Genomic DNA, 19371 nt, shown 5'->3' with positions numbered 1-19371 from the left:
GCGCACCTTCCCTTCTTCTCGGAACCAGCGGGAAACTGAAGAAGGGGCGGGGCAGCAGGAAACTTGCGCGCGCAGCAGGGTCGGCGGCGTGGGAGGGGCTAGGCCAACGGCCCGAAGTGCACGTGCCTCTTCCCGCCAACGTAGCGCCACCAGCCAATGCCCGCGCGAGAAAACAACCAATAGCGAGAGGGAGCAGCCGCTGCTGTAAACATGCTTCTCCCTTTCCTCCTTCACACACGCACACATAAATAAACGCACGCGCCGACGGTATCCCGCGGCCGAGCGCGCCACCACAAAACTTGCCACGGCTCCCTCCACAAGGGCAAAAACAAGAAAGCATCCAGAAAGTTGGGCAACGTGGCGCGCTTCCTACCCCCCCCCCACGCCTCCTCCCAACTCCCCTCACGCGCGCGACTGGGTGCGTGTTTAAGTTTTTCCAATTCTCCTCACGGAAAGCTGCTCTCTTTTGTTTTCCTCACAGTTGTAATTTTCTTTCTTTCTTCCCTAACTACTTGAAGAAAGACAGTGGTGGTTGGTGGTGGGAGGAAGCACAACTTTGGAAGGGGTGCCCCCACCCCCTTTTTGTTTTTTTTGCCTCGACTTGGAACAGGGAAGAGAATAAATCAATAAAGGCGGAGCGGCGACCGCGGGAATATAAGTAGTGGCAGGAGAAGGTGAGTGCGCCTCTTTTCTTTCCCTCCCCCTCCTCCCTCAGTTTCTCCCATTTGCTTCCCTCGAGGGGGTCTTCCCTGGTGTATGTGGGGGACATCCCTCTTCTCCCCCCCCCCAACACCGCCGCCCCTTATCTAACGCCGCTTCCCTCTTAAACAGCCCCCACAAGCGAGTGTCTCCTCCTCCTCCGGAGGCAAACATGCCCAGGAGCCCCCAGCTCAGCTGCTGACGAGGAGGCCCGACGGCGCCTTGTCTGGCGCGGGGGGGGGGGGAGGTCCGTTCCGCGTCCGCGGAGCTACCGAAACCCATTTTGCCCTTCGCGTCACGGGACGAGGTCCAGGCGCAGAGAGGGCGGGCGGGCGGGCGTGTGTTTGTGTGCACCGCAGAAACACGCGACATTTTGCCGAGAGGGGGACGAGGGCGACGGTGGTTGGACTCGGCAGGGACTTGGTGCCCCCCGCCTCAAATCTCTTGCCTCCCTCCAGGTGACCTCGCCTCGTGATTTGCCCCGTAACGGGGAGCGAGAGGAAATCGAGGGGCGTCCAGGGAAAAACAACCGCAAAACTTTTTGCCTCGTTCTCTCTCCTGAATCCCCACTTCGCCGGGGCGATTCTGTCTCGGGTTTCCTTCCTCGGCTTCTTATGCCATTATAACAAACGTGACATACCGGTAAGAGAAATCAGGCGGCCTCTTTTGATCTCGCTGCGCTGCTCGTTGCCGTCGCTTTCCGGGTTTCTGTTTCAAAGGTTCGCCTTCGCTCCGGGTCCCCCCTGGGCGAGCTGCTCGACCCGAGCCAGGGCGGTGTGGTGTTTCAGCTCCGGGGAGAGAGAGAGGGGCACGGTCTGGGTGCGGGGTAGGGTAGGGTTCTCCCCCCCCCCCTTTCCTTTCTTGACCGCAAAAAAGTCTCTTGAAAGTTTCGATGCGAGGGCTGGTGTTGTGCAACTTGCCAGCAAATGGAAATTGCACGCATGGAGGTCGTAGAATTAAGAAAGTCGCTCTGCGAACGGTGGGAATTGATGCCAACTTTTTGGGAACGACCATAAACTGTTTTTCTTTCCCCTGGACTTGGATTGTAAAGCTTGGATCTGGAATATATATTACTCTGCTCCGTTGAAGAGCCTGGGACTTCCCAGCCTCCGTCTTACGTTCTTTTTTTTAACGCAACATCGCAGTTGGTTTTTTGTTTTAAAGGATATAGTTGCTGTTCAGGCTGGTGCAAACGTAAAATACAGATAGATTTCTAGACTAGTAGAAAGGTACAAAGCTCAAGCGGCTTTTTGTTTGTTTCGCTCTCTTTCAGAAAAACTGAGTGTGTGCATGTAGGCTTAAAAATACACAAAGCAGCTACTGCTTTGTTTATGTGGTGCTGGTGGGGGGTGGGTGGGGGCGAAGGAACTTTACTGATCTCAGGGAGTATCGTGATCTTCACTTAGGTGTAATAATCACTATAACGGGGCTTATGTTTTGCTCTGAAACCACTTCCACGTGGAGAGGTCTGGTGTGTATGTACATACTTGAAGTAATAGAATTCTCAGTGTTCGTCCCAGTGGGCTTTTGGCCATTAGTTTGACTTTCTGCCTGTCATTAGACACTCCCAAAATCTGCTATAAAAGAGCTGAAGGGTAGCTTTTGGCTTTATGGTTGCACGGTATGTTGTTTTAACGTTCTTTTTCTCTTACCTTGAGGCCGTTGAATCATTGGTGGGGAAATGTGAATTGGTAAAATGTGTCTACATGCAAACTACTTTGTCTGCTTTTTTAATTCTGATGATCGCCTTACCTTTGCATCCATTTCATTGTCATGCATTGAAAAACCATTGGCGTATGAAGTGCTGCTTTTCCAGTGAAGATTCAGGGATTGACAATGGGGTTGTGAGAAAATTACTGGTATTGAAATCTTACATAATTGTCATTTGTTTGATATTTTACCCTGTGGTCAAAGTTTTTAAAACCAAATGTATGTTGCTTTTATTCCACAATCGCCATGAATAGAAGTTTGCAGAGAATATCCCATTACCATTAGTAGTTCACATATCTTTAATATGGAATTAAATTTACTTTGAAAGATAGTGTTTTGATCAAAATACATTTTTGATACATTTACTTGTTAATATGGTTAATTAGAGTAAGAAAGTACATCATAAGTTGATTCAAATTTGTTGTGTCCTATATACTCCCTTCTCTCTGATCAGATTTTTAAAGAAAGAAATTGTGGAGTTCTAAGCCAACTTTTCTTTGGTTTACAAGCACTGCTTTACTTTCCCTCAGTAAAGCTGTAGTAAAGGCACATAGGTTTTGTATATCAGCACCATACTTCATTCTCGCTGCATTACCCCGAGAATACAAACTTTCTCACTTATTTTGACATAATTTTATTCAGTGCTTTATTATCTATCTTTGAAAGAACAAGCTCATATATAAAATAATCTCTAGCACTTCTATTCTGTTTATATTGCAATGGAACTTTAAGTCTTGCCACTAAATAAAAGCCACATATTTACAGATGTGTTATGGGTGCAATTAGTAATGTAATACTTTTTCCCTATTGCTTTGAAGTATACTAGCATATATTCAGTGTATGCTTATTTCATCTGGCACAATGTTTTTGGAACCCTTTGTTCCTGTGCAATAGAAACCTGTTTTGACAGTAATTGACAGAGAGCTCATGGACATAATTCTAGGTCATGCTGCCATACTATTCTTCAGTTTCTCAGTAGTATAGCTCACAATGATTTATTACATAAATTCATTAGAGATGCATATTTAAATCTGCATTCCTAAGCACATAATCTTGGTAGTTCTCCTGATATCGGTGAAACTTACTTTCAAATAAACGTTTTTTGGGATTGGGGATCACAACATCTTTTTAGGCCATTGATGCAAATTTGAGATGCAAACATGCATAACTACAGTATTTTGTTGTAGTTGCAGTTAAATGGTCACATATCAAATGTGCCATCTTGTTGCTTCTGATGGGTTGATACCATGTTACCCGGTAAATTATCATTTGTCATGTCCTCAAATATTATCATATTCTTGAAAGAGGACAACAGAATATGTAATATGTTAGTGATGAATCTTATATTGACTTCTGTAGGGCTTCTTATATTCAGGTAATGATTTTTGCCTCCTGAAAAGGAAAGTTGGTTTGGGGGTTGGGTTGATTGCTCAATCACTTATATCTGAGTATTATTTTTTGTAAAGGTTTTTATTTTAACTTTTGAAAATGAAGACTTATGAACCCTTTCTTAAAAAGCAGGTTTTCTTTTTTATATGGTGAGTTTATTTGGCATAGTTTTATATAGCAGCTGCTGATCATATTTCATAGAGCTGTTAAAGCACTTAAAACCCAAAATTAGGTACTGTCTGGTAGTAAATATTTCAAATCGTTGCTTGAAGAAATAAATGGAGAAGTGGTTCTCTAAAATCCATTGCTGAACAAAAAGCAAGTAGGATTTTAATATTTAAAATAACAATATTATTATTATAAATAACTGGGACAATTTACTCCCATATAATATGTTTTTAGTGCTCCTTTGTAGGTGACTCACTATTGAGAAATCTTAGAATGATTTCTCTGTGGTTGTTGAAAACATGGGATATTGACACTTCATTCAGTTGCAACAGCGAGTACCAATTGCACCCCTACTTCTTTTTCCCTAAAACCTTGTTGTAGAACAGAAGATTGCACATTTATCTGCTTTGTGTGATCAAAGTTTAACATGTTTCCCCAAAGTATTAACTTTTCTCACATTTCAAACTAGTGATGAACTTGGAATTTTACAAAATAGCTTCAGATAGCTAGATACTGATTTTGTTTAATTATTTAACCTTCAGTTAATAGAAATGAACTAAAGATAAATAATGTTGTGAGTAATACTCTATGTTAAAACACAATGTAGTTTCAAGCATTTAAAAATATATATAAATCCTCGATACATCGGATTTGATAACAACATCAAGCCCAGTGTAGTGTCTTACACCAATGCCACAGGCTTGAATGTGCTTTGTAGCTTCAGCCCTGCTCTCATTGCTGTCTTGGACATAATTAATAGAAAGATGCAATTTTCCGTGTATAAGACTAAGTTTTTCCCCTTAAAAATAATGTCAAAAATTAGAGGGCGTCTTATACTTTGGGCCATTTTCCCCATTTTCTTAAATCTGAGTCTCCAAAAATAGGGGGCGTCTTATACATGGGGGGCATCTTATAGATGGAAAAATACGGTAAGTATTTAAAATAAATAAATAAATGTTAGTTACAATTGGAAAGCAAATTGTTAATAGTGCTTTGTTAAAAATTTATAGCACAAATAGATTGATACTTTGGGACTATTTTACAGTTCAATCAATGATTTGAATGTAAACAAAGCAGTTTTACTAAGAACACATCATTTTTGTCTTTTTAAAAAAGAGTATTGTATAAATGGTAGCTCAACTCTAACCTTTCCCTGTCAATGAAAAGTGCTAATTGAATATGCAAGTTTTGACATAATAGTTTAGATTGATGCTTGAAACTTTCAGCCTTTCTGTCCTTTTTAATTGTTCTTCAGATTTCATACCAGTATTCTGCATGGAACTATTAGGCTGCAATTCTATACCAGTTGTATAAAATTCTATGCCTGAGATTCTCATTTAAATCAAGGGGACTTATTTCTGAGTAAAGAATTGTGTTGTTAATGTCTTATAAAATAAAAATTGTTATTAAAGATGAACTTTATATTTTAACAAATTAATTTTTTAAGACATCAAAAAGGTATTAATATTTTGTAGTGAGTAAAGATTACAGTGTATGAACACAATCCAATAGAAGGTGTTCAAGTTAAAATTTGGGAATTGTATCCCAATCCTATCGTCACTTGCTTAGGAGTAAACCCTACTGAGTTCAGGAGGACATTTCTTAGTAGGCATGCTTAGGATTCACTTTCAATCATAACTGGGGTAGACTCACTAAAATCAACTAAGAATGAGCTAGTTGGATACAAGCCTTGTTTAGCAGAGACTGTGTTTTGGCAAACCATTTTGCCAAATCTGAAGACAGTTTGAAGTGCTTTACATACTAACTACTTTGCCGTTTAAGAAATACAGCCATCATTCTATTGATGGTTTTATCTGTCATGAAAGAAGAATAGGCCATATTTATCATGACAGGAATGATCAAAAGTGAGTCTTATTCTTGTGCCCTGCTTTCTTTTCCTTTGCTGCAACCACGTGGAGAAAACAATGTGTCCGCTTCCATTTTAGATTAACCTCAGATTAGCTTTATGTCCAAATCCTAAAGTGTGATTAATCTTAAGCTTCATTGCCAATGGTTTTAAATTGGCTTGTTTCAAACAAACCATAGTTAAGATTAGCCACACGTTGGGTTTAGTCATAATGCCAAACTGCAGTTAATGAAATGGAAGTGAAAACATCTGAATGTCTCATGACCATGCCAGAATAAACCATGGTCCATTGTGATCTCCAAATTCAGCCAGTTACTTTGATTTATAGCCTTATATAAGTAAATATATTTATAAAAATACATTTGCAACACTTTCTGTATAGGGCTGTAATATAAAGTATTGAAGGTTATTTTTATTCATTGCTTTAAAAGTTTAGACCTCTTACTGTGCAAATTATCCATGTTTTGTCTAAGTACTATTTGATTTTTTTCTCACTTTTAATCCAGGTTGTTAGATTGGTGTTCTTTGTATATAAATGTTTTTTGCATAATCTGACAACATAATTACAGCAGGGTTGGGTATTTTTGGAAACTCATCCAGTTGCTTTGTGAGTGCTCTGCTAAGTTAGTTGTGACTGATATATTTTTTTTCTTACTGTTTTACAACTCATCAGAAAAAGTAGGAAAATCGATTTGGTTTTCCTACTAGGTAACCATCTCTGAATTGCTGCACATATACTAAAGATGTTTCTGACCTGTATCTTTCTCTCTCTCTCTCTTTTTTAGTGGATAGTAACTAGCATATTACATTAACTCCATATGAAGCTATAATAGGACATTTCATTACAATGAAAGTTCTATATTTCATATTTTTAGTCAAGTTTAGAATAGTGGACTAGACTTTTTGATACCTATAGTTGTTCATAATTAACTTGAATAATGTGTTGCATCAGTTGGAACCTATATTGTTAGGTTTAAATTTATGTTCCCAGCAGTGTAAAGTGTTACGCCCTTAATGTTTAAGTGAAAACAAAAAAAAAACAAAAAAAGCAAATATATTAATAAATCTATAGGTTATGTTCCAAAGCACAGCACACAAAGTTCTACTCACCCGTGGGAGCGTTCCTCATGCACGCTACATTTTAAAATTAAGGAGACTTTCAAAAGTAGTTTCTGATGAAGGTGTAGTGAAGTAAAAAAATCCCATTGCATGTCCCTGAATCTTTGAATGTTTCTATAAAGTAGTTCTTCAAATCTTAGCCATAATCAAATCCAGAAACACCTACCTCAATAAGTAATGACATTGTTAATCCAGGTCCTAGTGAAGGAAGGCAGAAGCATTGATATTGGTGTAGGCAGCCAACTGGATATAACCTGGATTCGTTAATTAAAAAGGTAAAGGTAAAGGTACCCCTGCCCGTACGGGCCAGTCTTGACAGACTCTGGGGTTGTGCGCCCATCTCACTTAAGAGGCCAGGGGCCAGCGCTGTCCGGAGACACTTCCGGGTCATGTGGCCAGCGTGACATCGCTGCTCTGGCCAGAGCCAGAGCCGCACACGGAAACGCCGTTTACCTTCCCGCTGGTAAGCGGTCCCTATTTATCTACTTGCACCCGGAGGTGCTTTCGAACTGCTAGGTTGGCAGGCGCTGGGACCGAGCAGCGGGAGCGCACCCCGCCGCAGGGATTCGAACCGCCGACCTTTCGATCGGCAAGCCCTAGGCGCTGAGGCTTTAACCCACAGCACCACCTGCGTCCCTTGGATTGGTTAATTAGATGTGTGTAATTTGGAAAAATAGTAAATAGGCATACTTCTTTTAAATATAGTATTTGTATATATCACTTAGTATAAAGTATACTTAGCATATCAAACTGCCATGGCACCAGAAAACTGCTTTTCCACACCAGCCATCTGCGGTGGGTGAATTGGCTCTGTGTGCACCAGAGTTCCTCTGCCTTTAAAGCATTCTGTACTCAAAACAATAGGAGAGGAAACTCTGTATGTGAATAGTGAGTGACTGTACATACACATCTTCTCTAATAATGATGTTGGCATGCGTAGCATCTTAATGAATACATGGAAGCTTCATGGGGTTCCTGAATTGTGGGGCAAAATTGTCTATAGCTATACAAGGCTGTGATAGTACAGTATGGACCTCAAAAAGTCGTTTTAGTTAAAATATGAGGTCTTAATTTGGTTTTGGTTCCTTTCTGCTGACCCTCTATGAAGTTTTAAACTCTTGGGGTTCTAGCCAATGCTATCTCTGTGACTACTTCTCACATAATGAGACTTCACTTTCCTCCCCTTCCTGCAGTCCTAGGTGTACCCTTAAAATCTACTCTGGGGTGTTAGGAGAGAGGAAAGTAAAGTCCTGTTGCACAAGTGGAAACCACTCTGTGTTGGATTATGCCATTGGATTTAGTTGTATATAAAGAATAATGTTTATATTGAACATCATTGCTCAGCACCATATTTCTTTGAAGATTTATGATAAACTGTTGTTTGTTTGTTTTTTTAAAGAATAATGCTATAGGTGCTCAGGAATGTGATAAATTATTTTACAAACCAGCTTTGTAGGTTATGATGAGTCTACAGACTCTATTTTTCAGCAACTTAAACTATTTTTGCCCACAGGTACACACAGTGAGGATCATTGTACGTATTATGGGCCATATAAACTACCTCTAACCAAATTTCCGTTTCACTTTCAATGTCCTATGCAGCTCTGTTAAAGGGTCTCTAGCATGTCACGGGGACGCAGGTGGTGCTGTGGTCTAAACCACAGAGCCTAGGGTCTGCCGATCAGTAGGTCGGCGGTTCGAATCCCCGCAATGCGGTGAACTCCCGTTACTCGGTCCCTGCTCCTGCTAACCTAGCAGTTCGAAAGCACGTCAAAGTGCAAGTAGATAAATAGGTACCGTTCTGGCAGGAAGGTAAATGGCATTTCCGTGCGCTGCTCTGGTTCGCCAGAAGCGGCTTAGTCATGCTAGCCACATGACCCGGAAACTGTATGCCGGCTCCCTCGGCCAGTAAAGCGAGATGAGCGCCGCAGCCTCAGAGTCATCTGTGATTGGATCTAATGGTCAGGGGTCCCTTTACCTTTAGCATGTCATAAGAGCCTTTTCTTTGAAGCTCTGGGTGCCGCAATGAGGAGGGGGCAGAGAATTCCCTTTACACAAATGACTTTGTTCATCCTCCATTAGTTACAACTCAGTACCTTCTGGTGGACACCCAAAATAATTGAAGTGCACACCTTAAAATGTAGCATGCAATATGTCAGGATATTCTTGCCATCGAAGAAGACTTGACAGAGAGCTGGGATTAGGTGTTATGCAATTTATTGTCAAGGATACATTTGGAGGCAAATTTGGGTTTGCTGCTTTGTAAAATAGCTGCCCCCTGTAATGCCTGGTTTAATAGCTAAAATATGTCCTTGAAGTACAAGAAAAATATTTCTCCTACAATCTTTAAGTTTGAAAAGCTATTGTCTATACATAGCCTCTGACTGACTACCGCCTAAAATTCTAGTAGGCTGCCTGCCAAATCAGGTTGAAGCAGTGGCTGTATGCTAAATGTACTCAGATGCAAGACTGAGAAACAGTCTTGCTCATCTTGCTTTACTTTTTTTTCCAAGGCTGCACTTCTCTTTTACAGGTAAAATTGGGCTGGGGCTTAGAACAAAATTCAATTTAAAACTGCTGGGAGTGGTATCTGCATACTGTTTCCTAGTTTCATAAGGCAAAATACTAATTCTCCAAATGGAATGACTGTAAAATATCCAGTTATTAGAATGGCAGATATTAGAACAGCAGGTTATTGAAGAATCCATTGAACTAGTTTATTGTAATCACCTCATTTTTATGTACTGTAAAGTAATGTTTTGTTATTTACCCCCCAGTGAGCTATTTTGTTCCAGTCTTATTGTGTTTTATGTTTGTACAAAGAAATGATGATACTAGTCTTGTGCTTTGTTATTGAAAAATAAAAAGGGAAACACAAAAAGCAGGTTATTTGTATTTATTATGAATACAAATTTACATGTTTATCTCCAAAATTACAAATCCAAAACATGTAAAATAACTTTTATGGTCAGTGGTTTAGACCACAGTGCCACTCTCATCCTTTATGGTACTAACACCCAGTGCAGAAATACATATTGTGAGTTGGAAAGTTTACAAATAATCTTCTTGTATAAGCTTGGTATATCTCTTTGATGGTTGTCTTCTTTATTGTTAAGGTTTTTTTATTGGAAGTATTTGTTCTACGATGGTCTGCAGGATAGACTGTATTGGTTTGGTAGTTTAGAGGCAAAATAGTGTTTGCATTTGAACATGATGCAAAATAATGTCTTGGTGTCAGCTATCAGGCATGCTTGCTCCTCCCTTTGTCTCCGGCATGGCTCTGTTGGGGAGATCAGTAGTTGTGCATTAGATTAATTGCAGATTTGTCATGATATTCAAAGACTAAATATATAAATATTTAATTTTTGTAACTGACATTTCATGGCCACATCGTAGGTGATAATTGAATATAGATGAATAAAAAACAAGAATGTGAGTGTGATATGTAGAAGTGGCAGTAGTGATTAAACAATACTGTCCATAGGTATTTCTAAGTCATTTTTTTTAGGAATGGCAACTTGTAGCACAGCTTTCTACATCGTTCTACAATTGCAAATACAAGTTGAAAGACAGAAAATGAATAAATTAGCTGAAATACTCTAAATCTGGTTGTAAAATCTTCCCAGTAGTATACCTGCCTATTGTTAGTTACACAACTGTGTTCAGATGTAGAAGGAATATAAGGTATAACAACAGATTTGCGTGTTGTTAAATGTAAACAAAACACATAATAGATTTTATGCTCTATTGTAGCAATTTATGAACACAATGCTAATGTGAGAATAATGAGGGAGGCTGATGTGGAAGAGGTACTGTGGACAGGAGTTCTGCATACAGACCAGGATGAAAGAAGATCACAGTGAGGCACCAAGTTGTTATGTTTTGTTGGGCTTATTATTCAGTGATAATATTGAAGCAGAACACTCTTCATTTTGTGAATGATATTGAAAGCTCATTGCTGGTTTTTTCAGGGAAGGGGGCCACAATTCACCTAATGAGTCTGTCAGCAAAAACACTTCACAAGGACTTCTGCTTGTGGGAGTGTAACCCCCCTTCCCCACAATTAACATCTGCAGAAAATGGCAAAAAGTTAGTTTGGATGGAATATACACTGTTTGCTTCCACAAATTTCTGCCTATTTGGCAGGCAAATGCAGCAGCATACTGTTAACGATACAGACACTGTATAAGGAATAACAACTACTTATTTGTGGATATTTATTTTGTAGTATTTTTACTTGAATGGTCAAACTGTTTTTGTTTGTTTTTTTAGCTTAACTGTTTTAAACAATTATTATTTTACTAATTAACAACAAATGAACTTCTAAAACAAAAACAAAATTCATACTGTTTATATTTAGTGTGTGCATGTCTACGTTTCTTCATGATTTGTTGTTCGGATGAAGTGAATCATTTTGGTGTGTACAGCTAGATTGAAAAGTAATGCTTCATTTTGCAATTTGCAAATTGGCTTGTACAGTATTTTGTAACTGGGAGATAATGAAACATGTTTTCAAAATGACAATTGTTTGTAAGGAGTCTGGCATGTGTCCTTGTTAGCTGCTTTTCTGACCAGAATACCCTGTGTTTAGTTGATTTGGAAGGGATTGGAGTGTAAAGGGATTGTAAACTTAACATACTATACCTAAGTGGGGTCTACAATCTTTATTCTTATCAGTGCTTGGGGGCTTCCCACATATTTGTTTAATTTCCATTTGTTTTTATGGTTATTGTACATAATATCTCTTTAAAATACTGTGGAATGGATAGTCATTTCCTTAGTGTTTTCAGATTCTTTATCAGAAATGAAAATGTCGCACCCACATTAACGAACAGACTAATCCCCAGAATTTTCACAATGTTTTACTTGAATCTGTAGTATTGCAGATTGATTAGTGGATTGCCATAAGGAAGGCTACAGAACTTTGGATAACAGAAAAAAATAGGGCATGACTTTGAGATCATTTTAAACTTAAATCTTTAATCTTAATTACTTAATTAATGATCTTGCTTATTTTTAGTGGATGGGGTTCAGTTGGATCTGCTCTTTTATCTGTATTATTGATGTATTAAGTTGCTTTATTCTTGTTTTTTAAGTTAGTAAGTTGCTTGGAATTCTTTCTTTTAAAAAAGTGACTTAATAGATAATAATAATAAATGCTAACCCATAGAATAGGGACGCGGGTGGCGCTGTGGGTTAAATCACAGAGCCTAGGACTTGCCGATCAGAAGGTCGGCGGTTTGAACCCCCGCGATGGGGTGAGCTCCCATTGCTCGGTCCCAGCTCCTGCCCACCTAGCAGTTCGAAAGCACGTCAAAGTGCAAGTAGAGAAATAGGTACCGCTCTGGTGGGAAGGTAAACAGCGTTTCCGTGCGCTGCTCTGGTTCGCCAGAAGCGGCTTAGTCATGCTGGCCACATGACCCGGAAGCTGTATGCCGGCTCCCTCGACCAATAAAGCGAGATGAGCGCTGCAACCCCAGAGTCGGTCACGACTGGACCTAATGGTCAGGGATCCTTACCTTACTTACTAACTCATAGAATAGGCAACGATCTGTATGGTAAAAAAATGTCTGAATTGTCAGATTATTGTATTAGAAAGGCGTGCCCCATCTCAGACTTCCCAGTCTTTAACCCAATGCTTTGCCCCATTAAAGTCGCTTCTAGTGGTTTGCTTGACTGAGGTTCCATACACTACTATATGGATTTTTTTCACTTTCATGGGGTCTCCAAAACACACTTAGGGATACTGCCTGAAAGAGCCTTAAATGAAGAAAAGCAAACCTCTGGCATAGGGCTGGGCGATATATCAATTATATTGTCCAAAACTGGTTTGAAGTTTATATTGTGATACTGATTTCATAATTTTTGACCTGGCAATATGTTGCAAATCATGATTGTGTGTGTGTGTGTGTGTGTGTGTGTGTGTACGCGCTATGCAGAAATCTGATGCAGGAAAAACTCTGAAGCCAGCCAGTGCCTCTACATAGCTCCATCCTTATTCAGACACCTTGAAATATTGATATATTGTGAATGTTTAGCTGGTGGTATATCACAACGTTGAAAACCAGATGTTGTCCACCCCTGTTCTGGTAACATCTCTAGTGTGTCTTCAGTGATCTCATGGGAAATGGAGTGCCTGGAGTGTGGGGTGGTGATGATGGGGGACCCTTCCCCAAACCTTTCCCTTCTGCAAGTGTGCAGGTCAGAGAAGTGACAAAAAGTGTTAAATAGGGGCTAAGAAGTTTTTTTGCTTTGTTGGTTGGACTTTTTACCTTCAGGGAAACCTTGAGGATGGGATCCAGTGTAGCACTAAGTGAAAATCAGCACAAGGATTTCTGCTTACATAACAGATCACCCTCCCCATTTTCTCCCCCAGTGCACAATGTAAGTGTTCTAGGGGTTTCCCCAATACCCAGGAGCAGATTTGGAGAGAGTGCTGGGTGCTTGTAGTGGGAGGAGACAGTGGAAAGTCCAGTTGCACTAGTGGAAATCCTTGTATTCCTAATAGGTGTTCGTTGAATACCATTCTGTATGTCATGATGTGCTCAGCTAGTATGAGCCAGCTGCTCTATGTTCTCTAAGAGGACAGGTACTGGATGAAGTCCTTGAAGGCAGTTGATTTGTGGGTAGGTTTTTTAATGGAGGACCTATTGGGTTGGAGAGATGGTGAATCATTCTAATCTCTTTGGGGATGATTCCATCTGAGGAAATTCACAAGTACTGTAGGGAACAATGGAAAGAGGCAGAACCATGTTTTTGTGTTTTCAGGTTTGAATCCCTGCTGCTAATTTTCAACTGTTGATGCTGTCTGTGGGGAATCGGGATACCCATAGTAAATGCCTTCTACGGGCACAGTCTGGTAATATTCAATGCCTTGATAGCCTTCTTGGCAATTTATGCTGGTTTTTTTGTGCACAAATTGGGCACAACTTTTCAATAATCTGCTCAAGAAATTATAGCATAGTTCAGTCATCCCTTATCTTGGAGCTCTTTCTGCATAACGTTTGATGTGTCCATACATACCTCCTTCTGGCTTCTGCCTCAGAGTGCTGTGTTCCCAGCTTGTGCTGCTGTACTTCTCAGTTGGACCATTGCCATTTTCCATATTGTTGATGATTTGTCAGCTTTGGACCTATTTTCCCCTTCTACATTTCTCAAAAGAGGAATACACAAAAGCTCATGGTAGTGGCTATGGTGGCATACTGAATCTTGTGGGAATATAAAGGAGTACTAGCTTTATTGCACTGTTGGTGAATGAAGAGCAGCACACTAGGGTGAAAAAGTTTCCACTGTAGTCTGTCCCCCACCTCCACCTCTACCATCCTGCTCCTGACTGGAGTGGTGGGGCCTTTGTGCCTAAACTGAATGATTAAGCTTGTGCTGGATTCATGAATGCATGAATCTAGGGTGAGCGCCACTCTCTTTTGGCCTGTTAGATGGTCTCTTTTGTCCTGGTCCCAGCACAGGCAGGAACTGGTCTTTCCTGAAATGTGAGAGCTGGGAAAAATGAAGATGACATTATTTGTACAGAAGGAATATCATTAAACTCACCGATCATTGCCTTTCTCTATTATTTTTACTTTCTTAGCTTTTGAATTGGACTGTGTAGTTTGATATGTTGATAGCTGGTATTCAAATGGATGAAATATGTTCCACAGCAAGGTTTAAGGAAAATATTATTAAATGCATTTGTTGATCAGGAAGTTAGAAGCCCTCTTCATCAAGTGTTTAAAAAAGAAAATCTTGGGACATAAAACACTTCATCAACCTTAAATCCACATCTGCAGAAACAGATGCCTCTCTTCACACTAACTTGTCTGCAAGTTTAAAATGTTTTACAATCATTTTAAAAGTTGTTAAAAACACTCACTGCATAATCGGGATACAGCAGTTCCCACCCTCTGTTTTTAATCTGATTCTATCAATGGAGTAAAGCATGAAGGTTGATTGGCAACTAGGTTATGGCCTCATAAACTCAATGAGCTTACTATTATCCCTTAATTTTATATATTATGTAAAGGGAGAATTCTACCCTTATTAGATTAATTGAGTTCTGTAATATTTTACAAATTAGAGAAACTATGCTAAAAAAAAAAGAAGGCAATCTGCATGAGTGCTGTTATTTAATTCTGCATTTGTAATAGCATTCAATAATTAGTTTTATTCTGATTTGTAAAAAAAAAAAATTATTTATTTATTAACCAACTCCTTCCCTGAGGCCATAAAGTGCTGCACACTTGGGTTCTGCATGATATCAGTATTATAGAGAAAGATTTTAAACATTTATAATTTTGATTACTGGTAACTAAAGTTTGAAGCAACATGAACATTGACAATGGAAATAATCTATGCTTTTGAATCAGCGAGGCAGAACTTAGTAGGAGACAAACAGTAGAGCAATTAGAAAATTGAAAGGCAGAGGGCACTGCTTTCTCTTTTGTAAAAGTTTTATAGAAATGTGGAGGCTGCAGATGACATCAGATTCTACCTTTTGCTTCTCTGTGACCAGATATAATTGCTAGCTACAGCTTGGCTGACCATTGGGGCCTGAGCTGAAGGCTCACACAATTCTCCCTCCTTCCCCTGTGCTCTCCAGCAATTTTCTTCACTGTGTTGTTTACAAAAATAATTTTTCTCTGATCGAGCTGAACAACAACAACAAAAGGTTTGCACAAATGACTGCAAATAGAATTGGGAACCTTAGTTTTCACAAGGGGAGGAGGAAATGGGAAGTCCTTATATGCCATGGTTTGCAATTTTGTATGAAGTGAGTCAGTCTGTGGGTTAGAGGCAAAGATGCAACGGTAAGGGAAGTTGATAGGCAATGCCAATGGGCAAAGTAGGGTGTGCTGACATTTTATTGGTTACCTTGCTTTTCTAATCAAATACCAAGTCTCATTACCCATTGATTGCAGCATTCACAGTTAAACACTTCCATGTACAATGCTTGGCTTGCTGTTCAGAACGTGTGTGGTTTTGTAAAATAGACATGACCAACTCCCAGCATATAATTTCTGAGTTACAGAGCAGGTAGGTTTAATAAGTATTATTTCCACTTTTCCACAATTTACATGCTTTGCCCAGTTTTTCCTGTAGAATAGTTGAGACGGAAGAAGGGAAGAAATGTATTCAGGTTATGTAATGCATATGCAAGTCTTCAGTCAGGCATTTAGTGTCGCCAGTCCCATGCTGTGGAACACTGTTCCAGCAGTCGTTCGGCAGGCATCCTTGCTTTTGACTTTCAGACATTTCTTGGAGACTTTTTATGCTGACAGACCTATGGAGTGGCATTTTTTTTTTCTTGAGTTGCCAGTCATTTTTATGCTTATTCTGTATTGCTTTTAAAGGTTGTTACATTGATGTACACCGCCTGACATTTTGCAAGAAGGAGGTATCTAGGTGTTGTTTTATATATATATATATATATATATATATATATATATATATGCATCTTTCACTTTAATGTAAGCAGCAGACATCACAATACAGTAACCAATAGTACAGTGGTGCCCCGCAAGACGAACGCCTCGCAAGACGGAAAACCCGCTAGACGAAAGGGTTTTCCGTTTTGGAGGCGCTTCACAAAACAAATTTCCCTATGGGCTTGCTTCGCAAGACGAAAATGTCTTGCGAGTTCCTGTGGGTTTTTTCCCCTCCCCCCCCTTTTCTAAGCCGCTAAGCCGCTTATCAGCTGATCCGCTAAGCCGATAAGCCGCTAAAAGCCGCTAATAGCGCTAATCCGCTAATCCGCTAATCCGTCAATGGGCTTGCTTCGCAAGACGAAAAAACTGCTAGACGAAGAGACTCGCGGAATGGATTAATTTTGTCTTGCGAGGCACCACTGTACTTATTACCTCTCCATTTCACTTGTTACACTATGAGTCATATATTAAACTCCGAAAGAGTAACATTCTTGAGTGGGGACTTAGCAACTTCCTTTCACATAAAGAATTGTTATTTGTCTAAAAGTGTTGCCATTGTGAAAAATTAACAGTTACCATTTGGGGGAAACTGAATACAAAAGAGAGATTCTATCATTTAAAAAGAAGTGTGAAATTAGACTTATTAAAATTGCAGCAGTGCATATATCCTTCCCCTCTGCTTTCACAGGTTGGCTTTTTAAAGTGATTTGTTGACTATTAACATTTGGAAAATAGGAAACTGTATAACATCTTTTTTAGGAAGTGAACAAATGAATGCAGGAATCTAGAATCCTCTTCATGAATCCATCTGAAAAATATTACAGTACCCACACAATATTTTCTATATGTGATCCCTTTAAAAAGTCAGCGAGTTAGCACAAAATCCTAGATTATATTTCTTGGCAGGGGAGTGTAATAAAGCTGACTATCCTTGTAGTTTTGATGTCTGCCTCATATTTTTGCTGGTTCATTCCAGAATGGTATCTGCAAAAGGTTCCTGCCAAGGGCTAGCATTTACATTTTTAAAAAAAATTGCATTTAAGGTGGAACTCTATTTTACACTTGCCATGGGTTTACCACTGAGAATGGCTGGCAGGCCAGTCTCAATTCCTCCCCCTCCCTATGACATTTAGACATCTGTGTCACTTACCTACATTTTCCCACAAGCAATAAACAATAATTTAGATGTAGAACCAGGAACTGTACAGCATTATCGTGTTACAGTATGAGTAAATTGGATGATGTCTAATGTTGGTTGTACTCTTGAGTAGACCCATTGAAATAAATGTAACCTCAGTTTGGCGTGTGTGCTGAGTTTGACTTAGTTAGATATTACCCAGAATATCCAGTTCAACAGTGCAACTCAGAAACAAACTTCAATAGGACTTACTCCCATATATGTATTTCAACCTTAAAGTTATGGAAAGGGAGGGGGAGTAAAATGTGGGACTTGTTATCAGTGACGTCCAGTATTCAGCTTAACATCTAATTCTGCGCTTAGACATTTTCAAATCTTTTTAGCTGCAGTATTTAAAATGATACTTATTGGTGATGTGAAAGAATTGCTATGTGTGCATATCGGTGACTTCCCAAAGGAGCTGGTTTCTAACAAGTTGTGCATGTTATAATGAAGTGTTTTGTTTGTGAATGTAAAACCAGAGTAACACTTTTCTTACTCTTTTTTTAATATTAGGACATCCAGTTACAATTAAAAGGGAAGTTACTTCTCTTTGGAGGAAAAGAAAACTGAGTTACCTCCATGGAAGACACTCAGGATTTAAATGAACAGTCAGTAAGTAAAAAATTGTTTAAATAAACTCATTAATTTTTCCTATGTGCTGTGTTCAAAAATATTTTTCATTTTGCAGTATGTTGTTAGAATTGGTATGTAGCTGCGTGTTATAAAGTACGGTAGAACTTGAAGGTCAGTGTGTAAGAAACACTGATATATGTGTAGAAAGCTCTAATGTTTGGCTTGGGTTACTGTTCAGATACTATTGAAAAGTTGCCTGGAGTCACCCCCATTTCACAGTGGGAGGGGCTTCCTTCAGCCAATGAGAAGCAATGCATACTATGCTACTTGTACAGGCAGTGCATATCTTATGGGGTAGGGAAAAGAGCTGGCTGGTCCAAAAACAGAGGAAAGCACATTGCATCACACTCAGCAACCTGATGTACCTCCCCTTAGGAAATGGGACATTTTCCCCAAAGTGTGGGTGTGGATGATGATGGTTGATATAGTGGCCTCTGAAGTGATTTCCTGTTTCTAAATGACATGAAACCTACCAACATTCAAAAGACAAGCCTTCCCTTTTTTTCAACCTTGGGAACTGTGCCATTTGTGCCTAGATAAATTGGTGCCTGGGTAGTGACCAGGAGTGGCTGGCTTCCACTAGGACACAGGATTTGTTGAATGTGGCCCTATATCTTTAGAGGTGATCTAATGTGAATAGTGAAATATCTTGTACAGTCATACCTCAGGTTACAGATGCTTCAGGTTGTGTTTTTTTCGGTTATGGATCCGCCGAAACCCAGAAGTACCGGAACGGGCTACTTCCAGGTTTTGGGCGTTGCGCAGAAGCGCCGAATCGCAATGTGCGCAGGTGCGCCGCTGTGGGTTGCGGACATGCATCCCGCACGGATCATGTTCGCAACCCGAGCGTCCACTGTACTTATACTTTATATGAACTGGGTTCTTGTCTTAACTGGAAGTATGAAGCATTTTTATTCTGAAGTAAATTGCTCTGGTACTGTAAAAGGAACAGGATTCATTCATAATTACAGTTGTACTTGGTTCTCGAATACCTTGGTACTCGTACATTTCAGCTCCCAAACACCCAGAAGTAAGTGTTACGGTTTTCAGATGTTTTCCGGAAGCTGAATGTCCGACGTGGCTTCCGCTTCAGTGCAGGAAGCTCCTGCAGCCAATCTTAAGCTGCTTCCTGGTTTTCGAACGTTTTTCAGACTTCCGGAATGGATTACGTTTGAGAACCAAGG

General features: G+C 39.8%; 1 protein-coding gene across 15 annotated transcripts in view; it reads left to right on the top strand.

Annotated features, from left to right (window-relative positions):
• The first annotated feature begins 209 nt into the window (after window positions 1–209).
• The window catches only part of EYA4 (EYA transcriptional coactivator and phosphatase 4), a 110499-nt gene continuing 91337 nt past the window's right edge, over window positions 210–19371 (top strand). For 6 of the 15 annotated variants that reach the window (XM_079970653.1, XM_079970658.1, XM_079970668.1 and 3 more), the window contains exons 1-2: window positions 939–1341; window positions 18068–18166. In XM_079970653.1, the coding sequence (XP_079826779.1) occupies window positions 18156–18166 (11 nt within the window). In that variant the 5' untranslated portion in view covers window positions 939–1341; window positions 18068–18155. Of the gene's footprint in view, window positions 675–935; window positions 1342–1791; window positions 1929–18067; window positions 18167–19371 lie in introns of those variants that run through there. The other 9 variants (XM_079970656.1, XM_079970664.1, XM_079970665.1 and 6 more) reach the window with 6 other exon arrangements.

Source organism: Podarcis cretensis (genome assembly GCF_951804945.1).
Source record: "Podarcis cretensis genome assembly, chromosome: 3".
Classification (NCBI taxonomy): Eukaryota; Metazoa; Chordata; class Lepidosauria; order Squamata; family Lacertidae; genus Podarcis; species Podarcis cretensis.
The sequence above is the reverse complement of the archived record's forward strand: the minus strand, read 5'-3'. Positions and strand labels throughout refer to the sequence as shown.